This window comes from Diplotaxodon limnothrissa, linkage group LG20 (assembly GCF_057381915.1).
Source record: "Diplotaxodon limnothrissa isolate DT_005_m linkage group LG20, D_limnothrissa_male_GT1.1, whole genome shotgun sequence".
In the NCBI taxonomy this organism is placed as follows: Eukaryota; Metazoa; Chordata; class Actinopteri; order Cichliformes; family Cichlidae; genus Diplotaxodon; species Diplotaxodon limnothrissa.
In genome coordinates this window covers 38358300-38377559 of record NC_140615.1, presented here as the reverse complement: position 1 = coordinate 38377559, position 19260 = coordinate 38358300, and the positions used below count along the sequence as shown (strand labels likewise).

Genomic DNA, 19260 nt, shown 5'->3' with positions numbered 1-19260 from the left:
TGCCGTGTTCTCTGCTCCAGGTTTCTGCAGACAAGCTGGACTCCCTCACCGCCTTCCCCAAGTTCTTCAGCCAGGCTTCCTACACCAAGCTGGCCTCGTACCGCAGGGCGGTGTTCCAGGCGCTGGAGGTCAGTGTCAGGGTTGGCTATCTGCAACTGCTCCCTGTATGTCACATGATGCACCTGTTACCTGCAGTTCTCTGCGTCATATGAGCCTCGTGTGACAGCAGACCTCCTCTGAGACTGTTTCCTCTTTCTTACAGCGGTTACCCAAAGCTAGTCGATTCTGATTGGTTCTTTGTTTTGGTGTGCAGCTTTATTGACATCTCATCTAGTTTTAAATGACCGTGCGCAGCATTTCTGTCATCAAACAAGCAAAACAGAGTTTGTGACTCATCTTAAATAAATGTAGCCTGGAGGTGTGTAACCATGTGGTCAACCTTTAAATGCGCCCTGCCTGCGTCCTGATTGGATGTTTCTTTTTTATTAACTTGGGGTTCCTGTCTCCCCCGACCCCACGCCCTCGGGGTCGTTCACTTAATATTATGTAACATAAACAATAAACATGCAAAATTTTACAGCTGTAGGTCCCAGTGTCAGAAACCAGAACCAGCGACATGCAGACAAAACACACACAGGATCACATGTGTGTGACTGTGTTTACTAGGAGTGCAACGATATTCGTATCGATATTGAACCGTTCATACAGTGCTTTCGGTTCGGTACGCATATGTATGGAACAATACAACATTTTTTATTTATTATATCAACTTTCCTTCTGACGATGCTGTCTGTGTTGAGCGCTCAGTGGATCTGCGCTCGACTACTCCGCCTAGGCTGCACTGTCGAGCGCAGATCCACTGAGCGCAGCGCAAGCTAGCGAGACAGAAGTTAAGGTCTCCTTGCAACATGGCAAATTGAGCCTCATTCAGATCTGGCCTTTGGAACTATTTTGGTTTTCATGTGACGTATGACCCTGAAGGTAAGCGCGTTATGGACAAAAGTAAAACAGTGTGTTGGATGTGCCACGCAATGCTCAATTGGTGGGAACTAGTGCGTTAGCGCAGTTAGCTCGATAACGTGTTGACGCCGTCTAGCCCCACGCACGGGGCGATCGGCGGTAGCTCGTTAACGGAGATTTGCCGTGTTGTGGCGTTAACGTCATTTCAGATTAACGCTGACAGCACTAGTGGGAACACAACGAATATGACTGCACATTTACTCCGACATCATCCTAGTGCAAAGTGGAAGCAGACAAAAACAACAAGCAGCATGCTACAAACTTTACCCGAGTCATTTAGACAGCCGTTAGCACAGGATTCTCCTTATGGGGACCTGATATGTTTAATATGCTGCTGAGAATATAGCCCAGAAGAAGCGTATAGTAGAGCTTTTATTTTGAAAGAGACATTTCTCTGTAATAAACTCTCTTTTCCAAAGATGAGGGATTCCTCCATCAGATAGATTATTTTTTATTACTTTGTTGTTTCAGCAACATTAAATTTAAAAACTGTACTTTTGAGTTAAAATATATATTTATAATTTTAATAAATGACAAATTAAAAAGGCATGAACATTTTTTGTATCGAAAAAATATCAAACCGTGACACCAAAGTATCGAACCGAACCGTGAATTTTGTGTATCATTGCACCCCTAGTGTTTACATATCTTTGTGGGGACCAACAGCCCGTCCCACCAGTGTGAAGACTCAGACTCATGATGTGGTTTCAGTGTCAGGGCTACAGTTAGGTCAGGGTTAGGCATTCACTCATGATGGTTAGGGTAAGCAGATAGAGAAAGCATTATGTCAGGGAGATATCCTCACTAAGATACCGAGTGTGTGTCTGTGTGAGTGTGTGTGTCTGTGTGAGTGTGTGTGTGTGAGTGTGTGTGTGTGTGTGTGTCTGTGTGAGTGTGTGTGTGTCTGTGTGAGTGTGTGTGTCTGTGTGAGTGTGTGTGTCTGTGTGAGTGTGTGTGTGTGTGTCTGTGTGAGTGTGTGTGTCTGTGTGAGTGTGTGTGTGTGTGTCTGTGTGAGTGTGAGTGTGTGTGTGTGTGTGTGTCATGTTTCAGGTCTAAAGTCTGCTGTAAAAACATGTAGCGTGGTTCCCTGCCAAGAACAAACTGGTTCACTGGAAGTGTATTTATGCATGTTTACACCTGTCTGTGTGTCTGTGTGTGTGTGTGTCTGTGTGTGTGTCTGTGTCTGTGTCTGTGTGTCTGTGTGTGTGTGTCTGTGTGTGTGTGTCTGTGTGTGTCTGCACTGTGACACGTGACGCTCGGGTGACACAGAGACAGCGATCCGCCTGCATCTTATCTCCTGTCCAGTCATTGGTGCGTGTTAAACATGGACCGTCACAGAGACCCGTTATCACTCCTCAAACATGAGCGAGCTGTAAGTCTCATGAGCTGTTCTATTCATAACGACACAGGGCTCAGGTGTGTAATCAGAGTAAGCAGGTCCATCGGTCTGTAACGGTCTGTGAGCTGAGGAACGCCGCCACGTTCTGATGGAGGGTTCCAGCTGCTCAGCAGTCCTGTTGGTGCTTTCACGATGCTCCAGATGTTCTCAAAGGTCTGGACATGGCGTCCATGTTTGGATGGGTCTGACCTCAGATCAGTCTTAAAGGAGACGGGGGCGTTTCTCCATCGGGGTCACGCGTGGCTTCTCCTCCACGTGATGGAGCCTACATGGGCGGACGTCACGCCCAGTCGCTCGCAGACGGCGTTTCTGGAAGCGTTCCTGAGCCTGCGCACTGATTTCTCACAGAGCAGCGTTTGAAGGTTATCGTCCTCGTCCCCGCGCTGATGATGTCACAGTGTGTAGATGACGTCATGTTCACAGTGAGGATTCAGTTTCTGCAGCTTGGTGAAGCTCTGCCCGATCATGTGACCCAGCGCTGACGGGTCACCTGACCAGCTGATAAATCTTCCTCCAGCTGTTTCTCTTCTCGGTTTTCAGCGTTTACATTATTGTATTTTGCACAACTCTGTTGCTTGTGAAGCTCGCACACAAGAAGGTCACTCACATGTGCTGTACCAATGTACCTGCACATGTGATGTGACAATAAAAGTGATTTGATTTGATTTTGTTGAGCCGTCCCAACTTTTACAGACGTGCTGCTGCCAAACTGAGCTCCTCCTGCAGGCGCAGGCGGCAGTAATTTACAGGAACCCAAAGCGCCCTCCTGCTTTAGTCTGTTTTACATTTTACTGGTCAAGCGTCGCCTGCCTGGCTTGTCGTGCCTTAAATGCCCGTGTGGAGCATCTGAATCCTTTTTCCCATCTGTGTGTAAAATGCTTTCTGTCACCGTGGTTTCACCTGAATCTGCACGTGCTCAGTCCGTCCCAGGTAGGATAACGTCTGTCTCCCCCTCAGATGGCGAGCATCCGAGCAGAGAAAACGTTTCCTCCCTGCAAGTCGAATAGCCCAGAGGACCAGGTCAAACCCATGCTGGACTGGGCCAATGGGGGCTTCCTGCCCAAAGGAGAGGAAGGACTGAAACCCACACACAGTGCCAGTGAGCAAGGCAGCAGAGCCACACTGTCATTCACTGTTGATCCCAAACAGGCTGCAGGATGTAAGTGTGTTTGTATGTGTCCGCAGACAGTAACCCTCTGGAGCACCACGTCCTCGACGTGTCCCTGTGCGAGTACTTCCCCAGCGCAAAGCGGCCCAAACTCAGCCTGTGTAAGAGCAAGGCCGCCCCCGAGGAGCTGTGCAACAGAGGTAAAAGGTCAAAGGTTAAACTCAGTGAACCCTCACAAAGTGGAGGATGTAATTTAGAAATGTATGTCAGCAAATCTGGTGTAAGTTATGTATTTAACATTTGTATGTTTCAAGGATGTGCTCAGAGACACACTGAACCCGTTTTATCACAGTTTTTACACTACAGCATCCTTATGATGTCACAGAGAGGGAAACCCCGCCCACCTGTTCCTCAAAACTGCAGCCTTTCAAAAGCAGGAGGAGCTAAAACAACTCGTTTTAGACAGGGGCTGAACTGAGGGGCTGCCTCGAGGCCCAGTATTAAATAAAGAAGGATTATTATGATCTGAATCATGCAAAGCTACTCTGGTAGAGTTCAAGGTTAAACATAAAGAGCTGGAAATGAGCAACTCTCCCAACATCTCGGCTCATTTATGTGTAAATGTGTATTGAGAACAAAAATATCCAGTTCAGAGAATCATATTCAAACAATAAAGTGTGTGATTAGGACTAAACTACACTTAAAGCATAATGTTGGAAAAATCAAGCTTTTATGTTTTTGAGAATGAAACAATTTATTAGAGATGATATTCTCAGCTGTTCTTTCTAACACAGATCTCATATCTATCAGTTTGTGCTTTCAGTTGAATTATTTTTGTTCTTTATGTTGGTTGAGTCGTATAAAGTTCGCAGTTTATGTCACTTTTCCTATTTTTACATCTCCTGTGCTTTCCTGCCAGAACAAATGGTGAATGAAGTTCTGAAGAATAAAAGAAGTATCGAAGGTAAACATTCCCACCTGTGTGTTTGTGACTCGTGATCCTTGGCAGGTAAATCCCACTTTGATCTTTGTGTTTTTCTGTGTGTGTCTTTGGCAGAGTTTTGTCTCTCTTGTGGGAAGACGAGTGCAACCTTCCACCCGCTGTTTGAAGGAGGCTTGTGCCCAACATGCAAGGTAGAGCGGCAGACACACGTCACATGATCCAGTGGCTACGGCGTGCGAGGACTCGTCAACGATACATATGACCCAGACGCTCGTAAAATTAAACTGCCGCATTAGTGTCTTCATATAAATTATAAATCTGTTTGGACTAATGAAAACCCCCTGCACACGCATACACACACACACACTCACACTCACACACACACACACACACACACACTCACACACTCACACACTCACACACACACACACACACACACACTCACACACACACTCACACACACACACACACACACACACACACACACGCATACACACACTCACACACTCACACACACACACACTCACACTCACTCACACACACACACTCACACACACACACTCACACACTCACTCACACACACACACACACACGCACACACTCACACACACTCACACTCACACACACACACTCACACACACACACACACACACACTCACACACACACACACACACACACACACACACTCACACACACACTCACACACACACACACACTCACACACGCACACACTCACACACACGCATACACACACACACACACACACACACACACACACACACACACACACCCTGTAATATCGCCATTGGGCTACACGTTGGCTTTAAGCCAGTATTTGACAGGAGTCGTAAAGCTGGTTGTGTCAGAGGAAGTAACGCTCCATAGTAAACAGAGTGAGAGTGGGGCGCTTTTGATGATGATGATGATGATGAAGGTGTTCTCAGCTGAACAGATTAAAGCGCTGAGTGACGGCGGCGTGGTGTAATTACCATACGAACGTCTGAAAGTAGAATAGATACGAAGCTGAGACGCTCTGGGTTCAGTGTGAGCAGCAGAAACAACACTTGCCCCGCTCACACACTCATCCATGGTTTCTAGCTAACGCTCACAGGCTAGTGCCTTGCCCAAAGATATTTGGCATGCAGACTGGAGCAGACGGGGAATTGAACCAGCAACCTTCTGATTAGAAAATCAAACTGCTGATAGTGATAATAACGCTGATAATATTTACACCGTGTCTATTATCTGATTCTTACAAACATGCAAACTGGTAACTCCCATTAACGAAACAGTCTGGGAGCCAAAATGATTTCTACTTCCTGTGTGGGCAGCGTGGGATTTTCCCAGGAGAAAAAAACAACGTGGCGCCGCGCAGTCGAATAAATGGTTACCCTGAAAAACGGCAGCACGACACTCAGCTGCAGCTGTCGGGGCTTCGACCACAGAGCGTGTGGAGACTTCCTCCTGCTCTGTCATCATTCCAGATGTCGTTTATTAATCAGCTGTGAACGCTGAAGCTGACGCCCTCGGGGTGACGCAGCACAACTCTTTGATTTCCTTATTTAAAAAGAAGAAAGAGCTTTTTGTCCCCTCCAGGAGAGGTTAAAGGTCAGAGAGCTTCATATTTGTTCTGTTCCTCTTTCATTACCTAACACAAAGTGTGCTGTTTGCTCAGGTCTGCCACGAACGAGCTTTTAATCTGAAGGGGCTTCCTGGTTGAATAAGTCATGAATGGTTTCCTGTGTGTATTCAGGACGTGTACCTGGAGATGTCCTACATGTACGACGACGACGGTTACCAGTCTTACTGCACCGTTTGCTGCGGTGGTCGAGAGGTTCTGCTCTGCGGCAACGTGAACTGCTGCAGGTCCGACGGACAGGAACAGGAAACACCATCTCCCCTCTTTGCCCCTCCCTCGGCTCACCTCCTCTCCGCTTGCTCCCTCCAGGTGTTTCTGCGTGGACTGTCTGGACATCCTGGTGGACCCGGGTGCGTCCGACCAGGCGCGCTATCTAGACCCGTGGCGATGCTACATGTGCCAGCCGCTGCTGCGGTACGGCGTCCTCAAACGACGGCACGACTGGAGCCTCAAGCTGCAGGAGTTCTTCGCCAACGATAACGGACAGGAGTTTGTGAGTTTCTTCTCAGATGTTTCGTGTCTTTATCTGATCTTGTAAAGCACACCTGATGAAATCACACGGGTAGCTCTGTGCCCCTCGTGTGCACGGCGGGAGCAGCAGGACGAACGCTGCGTTTGGTTTCTGACCCGTCGGCTGAGCATCAGGTCTCATTTCTGTTGCTTTCTGTTTGCCTTTCAGGAGAAGCCAAAGATTTACCCAGCAGTCCCTGCAGAGCAGAGACGACCAATCAGAGTGCTGTCCCTGTTTGACGGCATTGCCACAGGTGAGGATGAAGGCGAGCTCAGGCTTAGGTTCAATAATAAACCATCGTTTTCCCCTCTGCAGATATTTAGGGTGTGTTTTGTTGAACTAAATAATCAGCCGCCTCTGCAGAGAGTCTCCCGTCCTGCAAACTGACTCCAAATCATCCAAGTTGTTCTGCAGCTGGTGGTCCTGCTTCTGGTCACCGTACCGGCTCACGGACAGATTCTCCACCTGCTGCATGTTCTGGTGAACCAGGACTGCCGTCACCAGCTGCAGTCCAACGTGGAGGTGGAGAACAGCGGTGGTCGACACACCAGCAACAGATCCTAACGGACGCCGACTGCTGAGAGCAGTCAGTTTAGTGGTCGGGCTACATTCCCACCCGTGGTCAGGTGTGGTCACAGGTGAAGTTATGTGTTTCCTCTGAAGGATGGCCGGCTCAGAGAGACAGGCGAGGAGCTCAGAGCCGCTACTGTGTGTGTGTGTGTGTGTGTGTGTGTGTGTGTGTGTGTCTGTGTGTGTCTGTGTGTGTGTCTGTGTGTGTGTGTGTCTGTGTGTGTGTGTGTGTGTGTGTGTGTGTGTTCCTATGTAAAGATGAGCGTGTTTGTTTCCAGGCTACCTGGTCCTGAGAGATCTGGGTTTTAAGGTGGGTCAGTATGTGGCATCGGAGGTGTGCGAGGACTCCATCTCAGTGGGCGTCGTCAGGCATGAAGGAAAGATCAAGTACGTCCACGATGTGAGGAACATCACCAAGAAAAATGTAAGCAGGACAACGAATTTCTGCTTTGTTGTATTTTCAGCCTGATGTTCGAGCTCAAACTGACTGAAATAAAACCAGTGAAACAGAATCAGTCTGCTGCCCCCTGCTGGGCTGTGAAGCTGGTGCCAGTCAGCTACAAGAGGTTATTTACACAAATAAATAAAAACTTTATTTTCATCAGTTTACATCAAGTATTTGAAAAAATCCAATATTGTTAAAAACATCTTAGATGGTCTGATCTGGAATCTTAAATCTGATCATCTGAGCATTAACATAAAGCTTTAGCTCTCTGTGGATTTACCTCAACAATTATAGTCAAATATGGCTGAAGTGAAACTTTCAGTAAGTAACCCAGAGTTTAATGTAATACCTTTATCACAAACACAGAGTCCGAACAGTTAAGCTCACTCCTCATACGGACACTCGGGCTGTGTCCCAGCTCAGGGTCTGCAGCCTTGGAGGACGCAGCCTTCGCGGTCTACGTGGGCCGCGTCCTCCGAAGACCGAGAAGGTTGGAAGTGCGAGGCTGTGAAATGGTCGGTCTAGTCTTTGTTGTGCTGTTGTTGCCTAGCAACCATGATACTAACCGCGAGACACGTTACATACAGCTTTGTGTGACAGAAATGAAGGAGAAAAATGTTTTGTTGGTCATTCATTTTTGTCATGACATCACTTTGATTAGTTGAGTATCTGAGGCTGAGACCACAGGACTGTAAACATGATTGTTGGGCTGAACAGTCATTTAAGATTAGTTAGTAAATAACAATCAGCTGATGTTGTTCATGAGACTAAAGTCATCTCACTGTGTAATGTAAATATAATATGGCCAATGTTATAGTTATTATATGTATCATGATTAGTTATTACAGCAGTGAGTTTGAACTCTGGGTCAAACACTGAGCTTCAGCAAAGATTCAAGTCGCAGTTATTTATGTTTCCTGTCAAGTATCTGTGACAGTGCATATACAGATGTGTTATACATAAGAGACAAATATTATTCTTTAAGTCACACAGAATAGATATCAGAGCCTTAAACAGGCTGACGTCTGCTAAATGGGTCAAACTGGGCAGAAAGTCTACAAACACATAACATCCTTATAGAATATGATGTAACACTATAGATCAACTTAGCTCAGAATATATAAAGCATATAAACAGTTACAGCAATATGATGCAACACACACAGCAGCTACTGATCCAAAATACTCAAAGCTTCATAGAACTGAAACCAACATTTATTTTAGCTCCATCCTGCTGCTGATACACACTTTAGGTTTCTGAACGTTAAACTTGTTGCTGCCTTTCATGGTGTGTAACTTGAAGGCCCTGAGTACTCTGAGTACTTTCTCCCACACTGAAAACACTGGGATGATCACATTATGTGAACATTACCTAATAAGACTGATTCAGCACAGACAGTTATGTTAAACTTTCCTAGCAGTCCTTCACAAACAGGGAACAGTCTGTCTATTCTCTCCATCTGTCAGCTGCTGCTGGCTCTTCCTCCTCCTCTTCCTCACACACTGCTGAGTTTGTCCTGGTGGATCATCAGGGCTGCAAAGCCTCACAGATGATGTGCAGCAGTGGGTCCCTCAGTCTGTCCTCACTCTGGACACTTGCAGTCGTCACACATGGAAATCAAATGTGTGATAAGCTGCAGGATTCAGACACAAGTGTGACTTATAAACACATGTTCATACTTTTATTCCACAATCAGAGAGAATCCTGCTTGTGCCGTGATGTTCAGGACTGCAAACCGAGCAGCATCACTGACTTTCAGCTTGTTGTGTTTGTGGATATATGACGGACTTTAATTATCCATCAAATCACCACATTCTCTGTAAGATTAAGGTCGACTATATATATATGTAGAAGTAGAATCAGGAGAGAAGGTCAGACTGAAGACAAAGCACAAGCAACACAGGACTACCAAAATAAAACAGGAAGTACATAAGAGGCACGCCGCGTCACGTTCCCTTCTTCACACTTATTCCTCGGTTGTGTTCAGAGGACGGTTTAAACAGCGTTCGTGTTGAGGATAAAGTTTCTACACTTTTTATTATTGACAAACTTCCGAGGTTCAAGCCTCAGAACAGGAACGGTTGATGACTTCCTTCTTTAATAATGAACGTTTATTCGCTGAATATTGGGCGGCACTGGACTGTTGCATCAGCTGGAGCTTTGCAAAGTCTTTTCTTTCTAATAATCATTGTAAACATCACATATGAACACAGGGAGACACAACCCTTCGAATCAGACAATCGTACCCTCTGCTGCTTCACGTTTACCTAAACATTATTTAATCAGCTGTTTCACTCTTTTTATTCAGATTAGTTTTAAACTTCAACTCTTTTATTGGCCGAAACATTAAACTCATCCTGTCGTATTGAAAACAGGAACTGTGTTCTGTCTGATTTTGTCATCTCGCTCAGATTCAGGAGTGGGGTCCGTTTGACCTGGTGATCGGAGGAAGTCCCTGCAACGACCTCTCCATCGTCAATCCTGCCAGGAAGGGCCTGTACGGTGAGTCCCTGAGTGCATTCTGGGTATATTTAACGTGTGTTTTGGTGATTTTCTACTCTTTTAAAGGCACTAAAGCCACACAGCGTGATAGTTTAACTCTTTAAAGGTTGTTTCTGATGCAGCGATAATCTGCCTGCGTATTCCTAGTTCGATTTTAGCATTCTTGACTGTTGATGGTTTTTGTCTCTCCAGAAGGCACGGGCAGGTTGTTCTTCGAGTTTTATCGACTTCTGAGCGAAGCCAAGCCCAAGGACGGCGAGAACCGCCCATTTTTCTGGATGTTTGAGAACGTGGTCGCCATGGCCATTAACGACAAGAGGGACATCTCGCGGTTCCTGGAGGTCAGTCACATGGGTGGAGAGCAGGCCTGTGCAGTAAATGGAGTTAAAGTTCAGGAAATCTGCTTAAAGTTGCTTCCTCAACATTTCCAACAAGTGTGTTCTGACAGATATGTTTGATTGCTGCAGGTTTCTGGAGGCAGTGTTGTTGAAATGTATTCCACTACGGATTACAGATTACATGCCCCAAAATGTAGTTTGGTCATATTCTGTTAAGTTACCCACTGTGAGTAACGTATTCTGAATACAGGGAGTGCAGAATTATTAGGCAAGTTGTATTTTTGAGGAATAATTTTATTATTGAACAACAACCATGTTCTCAATGAACCCAAAAAACTCATTAATATCAAAGCTGAATGTTTTTGGAAGTAGTTTTTAGTTTGTTTGTAGTTTCAGCTATTTTAGGGGGATATCTGTGTGTGCAGGTGACTATTACTGTGCATAATTATTAGGCAACTTAACAAAAACCAATATATACCCTTTCTTGCCAGCCACGCTGTGGAGTACTTGGACGCGTGTGATGGAGCATTGTCCTGCATGAAAATCATGTTTTTCTTGAAGGATGCAGACTTCTTCCTGTACCACTGCTTGAAGAAGGTGTCTTCCAGAAACTGGCAGTAGGACTGGGAGTTGAGCTTGACTCCATCCTCAACCCGAAAAGGCCCCACAAGCTCATCTTTGATGATACCAGCCCAAACCAGTACTCCACCTCCACCTTGCTGGCGTCTGAGTCGGACTGGAGCTCTCTGCCCTTTACCAATCCAGCCACGGGCCCATCCATCTGGCCCATCAAGACTCACTCTCATGTCATCAGTCCATAAAACCTTAGAAAAACCAGTCTTGAGATATTTCTTGGCCCAGTCTTGACGTTTCAGCTTGTGTGTCTTGTTCAGTGGTGGTCGTCTTTCAGCCTTTCTTACCTTGGCCATGTCTCTGAGTATTGCACACCTTGTGCTTTTGGGCACTCCAGTGATGTTGCAGCTCTGAAATATGGCCAAACTGGTAGCAAGTGGCATCTTGGCAGCTGCACGCTTGACTTTTCTCAGTTCATGGGCAGTTATTTTGCGCCTTGGTTTTTCCACACGCTTCTTGCGACCCTGTTGACTATTTTGAATGAAACGCTTGATTGTTCGATGATCACGCTTCAGAAGCTTTGCAATTTTGAGACTGCTGCATCCCTCTGCAAGATATCTCACTATTTTTGACTTTTCTGAGCCTGTCAAGTCCTTCTTTTGACCCATTTTGCCAAAGGAAAGGACGTTGCCTAATAATTATGCACACCTGATATAGGGTGTTGATGTCATTAGACCACACCCCTTCTCATTACAGAGATGCACATCACCTAATATGCTTAATTGGTAGTAGGCTTTCCAGCCTATACAGCTTGGAGTAAGACAACATGCATGAAGAGGATGATGTGGACAAAATACTCATTTGCCTAATAATTCTGCACTCCCTGTACTTTGGATTACTTAATATATTAAGATTTAAAAATGTAGTTGGTATTGCTTTAAGAACTGCACATGATTATTTGCAGCTAGCAGGTTGTCAATGCTAACAGTCAGTGTTGGGAACGTCATCATCATCAGGTGACTTCTTCAGTCTCAGCTGACTGCAGGTTTCCCCAGTCACCGGTCTCCAACCTTTTTTGCGCCACGGACCGGTTTGTGCCCGACAATATTTTCACAGACCGGCCTTTAAGGTGTCGCGGATAAATACAACAAAATAAAACTAGTACCAGTACTGAAAAAAAGAAGATTTATTCATAACACACGTGAAAAGACCCAGGAAAACCGAGTTATTGATAAAAACGATAACAAAATAACGCTGAAAACCGATAAAAACCATGAAAACCAGACATTTCACACCTGAGCCTCAACTCTCGCGGCCCGGTACCAAGCGACTCACGGACCGGTACCGGTCCGAGGCCCGGGGGTTGGGGACCGCTGTTATGAACAGTACATTTGCATAATGACTGAAACCAGCCCACTGAAGGAACAATGGGCTGGGAGGTCATTTACATGATCATTAATTCTCATGGTCATTGATCAAAGCCCACTGATCAATGGCCATGAGTACCACTGACAGAGAGTTGGGGAATGGCTGTATTCACAGCATTGTTAGATGTAACAGAGGTACCCCCAGGCCCCCTGCCTGCTGGCACTTTCTCCATCCATCGGCGAGGTAATCTCATTGGTTCATTTCGTCTGCTTGTTAGTCACACATCTGTTCAGGTGGACTTTTGTACCACGTAGATTCAACATGTCTCAGATGGTCAAACAGCCACTGCCCTGAAATCTGTTGTAGTGTATTTGGTCCATATGGTGTCCTTGTTTCAGTGACGTACTCCGAGTGATCCGGGAGCCACAAAATCGTGAAATTATATGAATATAAATCCTCAGAAACTGAGCTGAATTATTTTAATTTATGACCGTAGATATTAAAAGTGGATTTACATGCCTGGTCTGTGGTGTGAGTTACAGACGTAACATTGGTGCTGCTAACACCTCCTGAGACTCAGCTGGCAGTTAGATGGTAAATGGCCTGGATTTGTGTAGCGCTTTAATCTACAATCAGTCACACACACATCCACACACTGGTGATGGCAGCTACGTTGTAGCCACAGCCACCCTGGGGCGCACTGACAGAGGCGAGGCTGCCGGACACTGGCGCCACCGGGCCCTCTGACCACCACCAGTAGGCAACGGGTGAAGTGTCTCGCCCAAGAACACAACGACCGAGACTGTCCGAGCCGGGGCTCGAACCGGCAACCTTCCGATTACAAGGCGAACTCCCAACTCTTGAGCCACGATCGCGAGCAGGAGGAGCGGTGGAAACGTTTTGGGTGTAAATTCAGGACAAGTTTGAGAGCTCAAATACATAAGAAAACAAGTAACTTGAATATACAGATGATGATAGCGTCGGGAAGAAACATCTTTGCTCCCTGCACAAGCCTGAAAACTGAATCTGCAGGACGTCTAAACAACGTTAAGATTCCGTTAAAGATGAAAAGACGACGCCTCGGTCCTTCCTACTGTGACGAGCTTACAAACATCATTTACTCGACATATTTAAAAATGTTTTGAGATTTAAAAAAAATGTCTGGATCATTTTTCACGGCTCTGAGAACATGTGGTGTAAAAACCCGTCTGTGTGTTCATGAGTAATTATGGGATGTATTCAGTTATTTGTCAACCTTGCTTTGCAGTGTAACCCTGTGATGATTGATGCCATCGAGGTCTCTGCTGCTCACCGCGCTCGATACTTCTGGGGAAACCTGCCGGGGATGAACAGGTGAGCAGATGCTTCATCAGAAACTCGCCCGGCATTGTGAGGGCAGACGGAGTGAACAGTGTGATCTCTCCTGTGCTTCAGGCCCCTGTGCGCCTCAGGGATGGACAAGCTACAGCTGCAGGACTGTCTGGATCACGGCCGAGTGGCAAAGGTTGGTCACGTACACCGTGAAAAGAAACGTTTTCACGTGCAGGTTTTGTGTGCTAGACTGACGACGCGTCTGTTGTCTCGTAGTTTGGAAAGGTGCGCACCATCACTACTCGCTCCAACTCCATCAAACAGGGGAAAGACCAGCACTTCCCCGTGCTGATGAACGGGAAGGAGGACATCCTGTGGTGCACCGAGCTGGAGAGGTGAGCGGACAACACTCGCGCTGCTGCTTTTGGCAGTTACACTGTGAAAGGGTCCAGTGCGATGCATCCCAGCTAACGTGCTGACGACACCGGCATTCGCTCGGTCTTCTTTCTCACTGTGCACAAAAACTTTAAATATACCATCTTCAGCCGGTTGGTCTTCTCCCCTCTGCAGGATTTTTGGTTTCCCCGTCCACTACACTGACGTGTCCAACATGGGTCGCGGCGCCCGGCAGAAGCTCCTGGGCCGGTCTTGGAGCGTCCCCGTCATCAGGCATCTGTTCGCTCCGCTCAAAGACTACTTTGCCTGTGAATAAGAAGAAAGCCGCCATCACCAGCAAACACACACACACCAGCTTTTTTATCAAGAACCGTCAGCAGCCAGCCGTTTCCTCCCCTCCGTCGGACATTTTGGAAGGCAAATGGCCGGTTTGACAAAACGTCAGCGCGGCGGGGAAACGGTTCGAGATGCTGCCTGGATTCTGCCTTAGATCCACATAACACACACTAACACAGATTCACAGCTTAGAGAAAGACGTCGGCTGCCCTGGAAACAGAGGGGGCGGAGTCTAGTCAGGTGAGCAAAGGTGAGATGGGTAAGGAGGCCAGTAGGGCGATTCGCCATTCATCGGGGAGTTAAAAGGGAACGATGACACCCATGCCTTTGCTTTGTTAACATTAGGACTGTAGCGTGACTTTAATAGGATTTTAGCTTCATTTAAACGCTCTTGGAAGGCATCGTTTTTAAGATAACACCTAGAAGTTTTAGAAGATGGAGAACGGCGTAGTAGCGAGCTTTCAATCTCAAACAAAAACACTTTAAAAGTGACTTGAACCAAAGGCGGAGCTGACGTCCTGTTCCTGTTTTACCCGCCGAGGTCAGTCCGCCGTAATGATGCTGTGGCTTCTGGTCCAAACTTTGTGAGTGCACTCGACAGTAAAACTGCTGCAGGATGTTTTTAAAGGACCAAACTAAGAAACCCTCATTGGGGAAGTTGATCGGTATAAGCTACTGACCTGAAGCTAACCTGGAAACATGAGACGGGATTTAGCTTTATATTTAGATCACTTTATATTGATAGACTTTGTTGATTTTAGGAAATAAAAGTACTTTTGTTTACTCCTTTTTATATTAGCACACTAGTTTCAAGTGGCTGTATTTTACTTTTTCGTTGTTCCTCTGACTTTCAGTCTGTTCAAGGGTTTTTGCATGTTAAAGGTTTGCAAAGTCGAACCCAAAGAAAACACTGCTGCTGAACTGCCTCACACGCCAGTCCAGACTTTTCTCTGTCACCACGTAACTCGCTGGTGTGACAGCCGTTAAACCGGTGCGTAGTCAGGAACGCTCAAATAAATGACAAAAGAAGAAGTTAGTTTAGTGTTAGTTTGGTGGTAAATGGTGTTTGAATGTTTTAATACAGCCAAAAACTTCATAGAGCTAATTAAACATTCGTGTACATTTCAAAAAAGGGAACAAATAGGAAGCTATTTACACCAAAGTAAAGCTTTCTAAATTCAGAGCTAATACTCTGGAGGCATAACAGCGATGTCACCTGACTGAATCAGTATTCTCATCAGTGATATTTGAATGTAAAAATATTTTGAACAACAAATGCTAAACAATGGCTTGGATACAAAGTTAAAAGTCACAGAAAAGTCTGCTGGTTACATATGTAACAAGCTCCGGATGAATCCGACCAATCGGAGCAGGCCACAGAGAGTCCTCACAGCTCCTTTTTATAGAGGTGGTTAAAAAAGTATCACTTTATCACACAAACTGACCAATCAGAGCAGACTGTGCTTGTCAGGAAGGAGAGAGCCTTAAAAACAAGCGTTTAGGTCAAAGGTTGAACAGGTGTATAAAGAAATGCGTTTTATTTTGAGTTTGTAGCGAGCGTGATGTGGGCGCGCTCAGGATGTTGTCACGGCGATCTCTTCAGTATCTCTTTGGATACTTGAAACAAGCTGATGCAGAAAGACAAAAACTGAAAGGCAGGGAGGGGCTCATCTTCTGTTAATGTCTGCAGACAGCTGATGAATGCAGTCATGACGTTTGTGCTACTGTAGATGTTTTGTTACTGTAACAGGCAGATGCCATTTTATTAGAATCCAGGAAAGGCTGCGAGTCTCTGAGCGTTAGTGTGCGGCCTCACAGCTCTTCCTATTCCACCGAGAGGGAGAAACACTGGTGACCACGCCTCGGCTGTGAAAGGTCACAACTGCTGTTCATCGACGATGTTTCCAGAAAACGTAACGAGAAACCATCTCGCGGTGCTGTTTCCTGGTCTGTGTGGAGAACGTGTGTTTTAGAGTCCTTAGCGCTCTCTGTTGCTGCCCTTCTGATAAGGACGTTTCAGCCAAATCCGTGTTTCTGAGATGATGTGAACTCTCGTGACTACTTTATTCTAGATCGTCGATTTCCCAAAAGAAGTTCCACGCCACTGCGACGCAGGTGAAGCGTGTTTCAGCGCGGCCCCCACACAGCGCCATCTATGGGTAGCAGTCCTGAAACACTTGTTGGTTTTTTGTTAACTGGAACACTTTGAAATGCTGTTTTAAGGCCGTCACCAAACCAAAGTGAACGGGTATTACCTCCTACACCATCACGTCTGTGAGCACATGCTGTAGCCGTCTGCTCTCTGTATAAACAGCTTCTATTTTATCACTGGAACTTCATGTGTACTGTATCGATAGAAAGGTTTACAAGTGTTTTAACTCACATTTGACTAAGAACTGCATCTTATTTTGAAAAATGCACAAGTCTTTGTAAAGACCCTTTTTGACTTTCAGGCTCTTTTACAGATGTGGTGCTTCAAAAGTCACTTCAAGTGCCGCCAGGATCTTTTTCCTGAGTTGAACGGCCTTTCGCAAACCAAAAACTTCATGTTTACATGCTTCATTAATAACTGCTGAACTCGTTGAATGTTTTTGCTGGAAAACAAAAAAAAGGGTTTTTTAAACATTTTATATGATAGTTTATATTAACACAGTATAAAGCTCGCTTTCTAATGTTCTAGTGCAGAGTAGCTCGTATTAATAAGAAGTTATTGATGTTTTTTTTATGAAAAGTGAGGACGCCTGTGTGTGACCTATAATCCCATTGAAATTTTTTCTTTTACCTTTTTATAAATCTTCTATGAAAAAGCCAAAAAAAAACATTTTTACACTTTATTTTATTAGAGGAAAACATTGCTGTATTTTTGTGTACTTTCTATAGCAGCATATATAATTTTTACTCAATAAAATGCAGAAAAAACCTAAATATGGCCGTGCCCAGTGTTATGCTTCTTTTTGCTTCATCCACTAATGATTTGTATTGACTTCTTTGGTGCAGTGTCACAGGGACCGTTCACACTGTGCCAGCAGGGGTTAAAGTGGGATTTGGCTGCTGGGCGGGGCCTAGGATCAGGTCCAAAAGTTCAGCATGAAGAAAAGATTCACTGAGAAATAAGTGACATGATGACTTGTTTCGTGAACCTGTGGGGCAGCACAGGGGTTTCCCCTTGGTCCTGGGTTCAAATCTGGGCGGAGCCTTTCTGTACGGATGCTTGTGAAGCGGTGATCAGCTGGCCTCTGCTGCTCTCAATTAAAAAGCACATGAGCTGGTGTTCCACAGCTGATGTACAGCAATTCAGTTTTATTTATATAGCACCAAATCATAACAAAGATCACCTTAACACATTTTGTACACTAAGGCTAAGAGCATGAGCAAAGAGCAAGCACCTGGCGACGGGAAGAAATCTCTGGAAACAGAACCAGGCTCAGGGAGAGAGAACAAACATACACTCTGGAAGTGACGACAGTGAGCCCAGAGCTCAGACTGCAGGCCGCTCTAAACACTCAGTTTATCACAGAGAGGGGAGAAGCCCCGCCTACCTGCTGTGCAAACCTTGATCATTCTGAGCTGTGTCATGCAAAGCTACAGTAAGAGAGTCCACTCAGTTTACTTGATGTCTTTGCAGGTTTTCAAATCATGTTGACAATTATCTGTGTTAACTATTTACATGAATCATAATACAATGCTTCATAAGTTTATTTATTTTCATATTTATCTTCATAAAAAATGAGACTTGGCAGCTGAAACAGCAGAAACACCTCAAAGTACATGAAAGCCAGCTTGCACAGGTGGCTCTCAAGCTTCTTTATAAACCGTTAACCTCCACAACCTCAAAACTCTCCTTTTGTCCTTCACCTCACCTGGAAGAGAACCGACCAAGAACTGACCCATGCTCAGGAGAACGATCTGCATCTGTCCATTAAAATTTCATTTGAAACTGAGCAGAGTTTCAGTACATACGAGAGAACCCGGAGTCATCTAAATGTTGTCTGCATTCATTTGTCTCAACACTAAAAACGTGAACTTATAACTCAGTCTAAAATGCTGAGGAATGAGGGGTCGGCTTCGGTGTGTGTGTGTGTGTGTGTGTGAGTAACTGCGTGTTTAACATATGAAGGACACAGCCGAGTGGTTACTTATCCTGAAATGTCACGTCAGCGTTGTGCGTGGCTGTGTGAACACTGACGGTGGGATAGAGTGAAGCGATCAGGGGGAACTTTGAGCGTCGTTCAGGGAAAACACATCATCGATCAAACGCAGCAGAAGCTAAAGAGACGTGGTGAGTTATGAAACCGTCCTGGTGTTCAGACGGAGTCACCTAGACTCGCCCCTCAGCAGGGGCCAAACCATCCACAGCAGCTTCCACTGGGAGGAGACAAAAAGAGGAAGAGGTCAAGTGGGAAGCAGGAAACTCGGAGTCACTTATCTGGACATCAAACATGACAGGAAGCTGCTTCTGGGTTAGCAGGACAGTATGATTCTACTGCGCACATCAGTTGCGCTCACCTGTAGGAAGGAGAATCCGGAAACACCTGACAGAGTCAGCGAGTCCTGCCGGAGACCACGGCCTGTTCTCTCCGGATCATTCAGGGAACCGCAGCTTATCAAACAGGGCCGGCGAGCTTTTCCCACCACTCCTGTCTCCGGGGCATCCTCAGCCTCACCTGGACTCCAGCCCTGCACCCCCTCCCTCTGCCCTTGGACGTCGGGCGTTGTTCTTTAAAAAGGTTAAAGTGGGACAAACTGAGACGGCAGCTCTGCAGAGCACGGCAAACAAACAGCGGGGGTCCTCATAGAAGA

The 19260-nt window shown here is 45.8% G+C and overlaps 1 protein-coding gene across 1 annotated transcript in view; it reads left to right on the top strand.

Moving 5' to 3' along the window:
- The window catches only part of LOC146611474 (DNA (cytosine-5)-methyltransferase 3B-like), a 37389-nt gene extending 20629 nt beyond the window's left edge, over positions 1-16760 (top strand). Inside the window, exons 8-22 of the mRNA XM_085343882.1 lie at positions 21-128; positions 3377-3518; positions 3605-3727; positions 4447-4491; positions 4585-4661; positions 6225-6337; positions 6420-6603; positions 6790-6874; positions 7470-7615; positions 10048-10138; positions 10331-10479; positions 13685-13770; positions 13852-13921; positions 14005-14123; positions 14299-16760. Of these exons, the coding sequence (XP_085200008.1) occupies positions 21-128; positions 3377-3518; positions 3605-3727; positions 4447-4491; positions 4585-4661; positions 6225-6337; positions 6420-6603; positions 6790-6874; positions 7470-7615; positions 10048-10138; positions 10331-10479; positions 13685-13770; positions 13852-13921; positions 14005-14123; positions 14299-14440 (1680 nt within the window). The 3' untranslated portion in view covers positions 14441-16760. The remainder of the gene's footprint in view (positions 1-20; positions 129-3376; positions 3519-3604; positions 3728-4446; positions 4492-4584; positions 4662-6224; positions 6338-6419; positions 6604-6789; positions 6875-7469; positions 7616-10047; positions 10139-10330; positions 10480-13684; positions 13771-13851; positions 13922-14004; positions 14124-14298) is intronic.
- Positions 16761-19260: the final 2500 nt, after the last annotated feature.